Source organism: Primulina tabacum, chromosome 7, assembly GCF_025594145.1.
Source record: "Primulina tabacum isolate GXHZ01 chromosome 7, ASM2559414v2, whole genome shotgun sequence".
Lineage (NCBI taxonomy): Eukaryota > Viridiplantae > Streptophyta > Magnoliopsida > Lamiales > Gesneriaceae > Primulina > Primulina tabacum.
Window position 1 is genome coordinate 11,471,405 of NC_134556.1, and position 4,364 is coordinate 11,475,768.

Sequence of the window (4,364 nt, forward strand, 5' to 3'; positions counted from 1 at the left end):
ATATGACAACTTTATGCCACAACGTAACAAGCAAGAATATCGTATATTTCCCGTTGAGATTATTTGATTTAACGGAGTATGTGAGCACATCATCAAGTATATTAATAGTTCGATTCTATTTATTAATATTTTTCGGGAAAGTATGTCACACGAGATTTATCTTAATAATATGTGATATTGTTATAATCTAGTCTCGAATTATAAAAAAAATTAATTTTAAATTCTTATAAGGTGTCGAAGGAATTCAAGAAAATAAAAACTTGTTCGAAAGTGTACCTAATAATTAACCACAAAAATTAATGACTTAGTTTTATTAAAAATGATGGCTCATAAACAATCGAGTCTTTGATTCGACATTTCAACATTCCTCCACTCAAATTTTATCGTTGAAAATTTTGATTATATGTCTAATTAGCTAGGCTCACTATTCACAAGTCAAATTTGGATTTTTCGCAAGATAAAAATTATTAATTTCCAAATTTTTTTATTTATTAATCATAAAATTGTAAATCATTTCTAAAAACAAAATTGAAATTAAGAAGTGAAATAAAAATTTAAAATATCATTTATTGAAGTGCAATAAGCCAATAATTATCAGCAAGAGAACAATTAAATTAACATATATATATATATATTTTTTTATTTGAAGTGGGTCCCATCTGGATGATCCATATCCACTTACCGCTTGAATATATTATCTGATATATATCTAAATATTTCAACGAATACCATAAAAATTTGGTGCGAATCCTTTCGCTTAGCGAAATCACTTCTCACCAACATTTTCTTGTCTCTCAGACCCAATTTGATCCCATTTCCCATCAGATTTTGAGAAGAATTAGGAAGTCTGAATCCTGAATTTGAATGTTGGATTTCCACCTGTCAAGCGCAGTTTTTTTTGGTTGTATTTTCCCTTTTCTGATCCAGAGTGGTCGTGTGCTTGTGGGATCTTTATTTTCCCTTGAATTTTCACGAAAATTAGTTCGTTGCTTCGTGGATTTTCCCAAGGGCCTGAGTCTTGTTCATTTGTGCTCTGTGAAGCCCTTCACTGAATAGGAATATAGGTAGAAGGCACACTTGATTTTGGTGGGATTTTTAGAAAGTTAATGAATTCAGAGAAATTGAGTTTATGCAATGATACTGGGATTGAAAACAAGGTCACGTAGAGTGGTCCAGGACAGCTCGTTTGCTGGGATTGAGAAATCAAAATCTGATATAATTAAAAACCATGCGGGCGAGAATGAGAAGGAAAATTGTTGTTTTTGGTCCGACTTGCCTCCGGAGCTATTGAGGGAAGTGTTGATGAGAATCGAGGAGTCGGAATCCAAATGGCCCCGGAGAAAGCACGTAGTGGCGTGTGCTGGTGTGTGTAGAAGCTGGAGGGAGGTGATGAAGGAGTTGGTTAAAGTCCCTGAGATTTCTGGGAGAATCACTTTTCCAATTTCTGTGAAGCAGGTCTGGTTTTGGGCTATAAATCTTGTTTCTTGATTCGTTGTTTGGTTTGTTCTGTAACTTTAGCTCTTGATTATTGGTTATGCATGGTTGGTTTGATTTCTTGAGTTTTCTAGTTTTCTTTACTAGTTTTTGTGTGGTTGTAACTTTTCATAGTTGAAAAATATGTTAGTGTGGATTGCAAGTTCCATATGTCGACATGTTGCTTTGATCATCTTATGCCTTTGGTAGAAAATGATTGTAATTTTTGTTCCAACTTTGTTCACGGTTTTCACCAGAACATAATGATTTTTGTGGACAAGGGTAACATCTAGAGATAAAAGCTTATATTTGGATGTATTTTTCCATGTATAGAATTTTAATTTCTGGTCGTAGGGGGATGGTGACCGAGATTGGGATTCGACTTTGGACGTTGCTTAAAGTAACTCTTTTCTGTTCTTGCAGCCTGGCCCGAGGGAGTCTATTTTTCAGTGTTTTATAAAGCGGAACCGCGACACACAAACATATAATCTTTTTGCAAGTTTAAGTCAAGGTACGTAGCTGTTATATTCTCAACTTTGTGTCGCTGACTGTTTCTAGGTACACATCGTTCACCTAGATTTCTATGTTTGCTGTGTGTGGCAGCGCTGGCTGATGATGGCAAGTTTCTTCTTGCTGCTCGTAAGTGTAGACGAGCCACATGTACTGATTACGTTATCTCACTACATGTCAATGATATGCAGAAAGGAAGGAGCGCATATGTGGGAAAATTAAGGTGCAGTTTACTTCTTGAGCTTGAGTAATACGAATATCAAAATTTATTGGATCAAGTGCTCAGTCATGCAATTAAAATCAGAGTCAAGGTCACATTTTTTATTCCCTCCCACAAGCTGCAAATTAGAAAGATTTTGGGGAAAAGATTGCTTGGGAATGTCCTGTATATGTCTACCTATACAGTATAGTGAGTAAAACGTGACACTTGGACTCCTGCATTACAAAAGGCTTGAGCTAAAAGTAAAACTTTACTATCTGGCAGACGCTTAGTGCTTTACAATTCTTGTCTTTTATAAAAGACTCAAGGTTTTTATTTTTCCAGATCTAATTTCTTGGGAACAAAGTTTATTGTGTACAATGTTTTGTCCCATCATTCTGAACCCAAAATGTCAAAAAGTCAGCCCACTCTCTCAAAACAAACATATTCACGAGTTACTACTGGCAACTATCCGGTAGCTCACATCTCATATGAGTTGAATGTACTGGGAGCTAGGTAAGAAGAAAATGTCTATTGTTGCATGATTTATTGGCATTTAAGGTAAAATTGTACTCTTTAGTCCAATTAATCTTATTTTTGTAAACAGAGGGCCAAGAAGAATGCATTGTATTATGGATGCGATTCCCGCTTCTGCAATTAGACTTGGAGGAGTTGGTCCCACTCAGATGTATTTTCCAATCGCCAGTCTCGAGTCCCATCCTTCATTCCCATTTTTTCGTTCTAAATCAAACTACATGGATAAAACATCATCTGGATCTTCCAGTAGCAAAGGAGATGGTTCACTGATTTTGAGGAATAAAGCTCCCAGATGGCATGAGCAGCTCCAGTGCTGGTGTCTGAACTTTCATGGTCGCGTCACTGTTGCATCAGTAAAAAACTTTCAGTTGGTTGCTTCTCCAGAAAATGGGCAAGTTGGACCGGAACATGGTAAGGTCATCCTTCAGTTCGGAAAAGTCGGGAAAGATGTGTTCACCATGGACTACCGGTTTCCAATATCAGCTTTCCAGGCTTTTGCCATATGTCTTAGCAACTTCGACACGAAAATTGCTTGTGAATAATTCAGCTGGTATGCATCTAAATTTCCTGCATTTATCTTCTTGTACACGTATGTATATACAAGGATCTTGATATTTGGTATATTGATAATCGGTGCAGATATCTTGTTCTTCGCACAGTCAAGTTCTGGCAGGAGACAGGAACAACTGAACAAGACATCATCTCATTTCGTATGTTTTACAAGTTTAGTTTGCTGTAATAAAAGCTTTGATTTGCTTTGTAGAACAAAATTAAATATGGATGTGAATGATTTGGAAAATAGGAAGTTTTACTCAAATTTTTCGGCTCGGAGATTTGTTTCTTCCATTCGTAATCTGTATAAATTTATTTCAAGTTTTTCTGACTATGGGATGTAACATCCAAATATTTTATGCATGTAGTTCAGTTTAGGATTTTTTTTACACTGACATGAAACACGGACACGGACGAGGTACGTAAATATCAATTATATAATAAAAATTAAAATTTTGATTTTCTAAAAAAATAATTTGAATCATTTTGTTATTTATCTGAGTTTAATTTTTTGTTATATCAAACAAATAAATTAATTATAAATTTATATAATTATTTTTAAAATTGTTTCTCAAAATAAAATTAAGTTGTTGAAACTATTCTATCGTAATAACCTAAAAATTAATTAAATTATAGATTTTATTAATACATAAATCATAATTTACATAATTAAAGTAAATTAATGATAAATAATTATCAATTTAAAATACTTGTGATTAATTAATCAAATTAATGAAATAATAAAATTGATAATAAAATATAATTTATAATATTCAATTTAAATAATATTTAAACTCTTAACAACTGTTGTTTTTAGAATTCTTTATCATATATAATTAATTTATATCAGAACTGATCTTTTGTAGATTTTATCACTGACTATTAATTTCTTGTTAAATATAATTTTAAAATAATAAATAAATCAACATATGTAATGAAATACACATTTAAATAAGAATATATTGTAAATATCAAATAAATTAATACAATAATTATTAAATATAAAATTTAAACTTCCGATATTAATTTCACTTTAAAAATTTGAAATGTAACTAAAAAATAAACTTCCATTTAAAAAAACTATTTTTTGTAT

At 32.4% G+C, this 4,364-nt stretch overlaps 1 protein-coding gene across 2 annotated transcripts; it reads left to right on the plus strand.

Annotated features, from left to right (window-relative positions):
- The first annotated feature begins 725 nt into the window (after nucleotides 1–725).
- LOC142551146 (tubby-like F-box protein 6) lies at nucleotides 726–3,638 on the plus strand. Of its 2 annotated transcripts, XM_075660208.1 has the most exons (6): nucleotides 726–1,455; nucleotides 1,897–1,984; nucleotides 2,077–2,206; nucleotides 2,528–2,698; nucleotides 2,790–3,269; nucleotides 3,359–3,638. In XM_075660208.1, exons 1-5 carry the CDS (start codon nucleotides 1,135–1,137, stop codon nucleotides 3,259–3,261), a joined length of 1,182 nt encoding a protein of 393 aa, XP_075516323.1. In that variant the 5' UTR covers nucleotides 726–1,134; the 3' UTR covers nucleotides 3,262–3,269; nucleotides 3,359–3,638. The 2 variants fall into 2 exon arrangements, with proteins under 2 accessions (XP_075516323.1, XP_075516324.1); XM_075660209.1 differs by lacking the exon at nucleotides 2,528–2,698.
- Nucleotides 3,639–4,364: the final 726 nt, after the last annotated feature.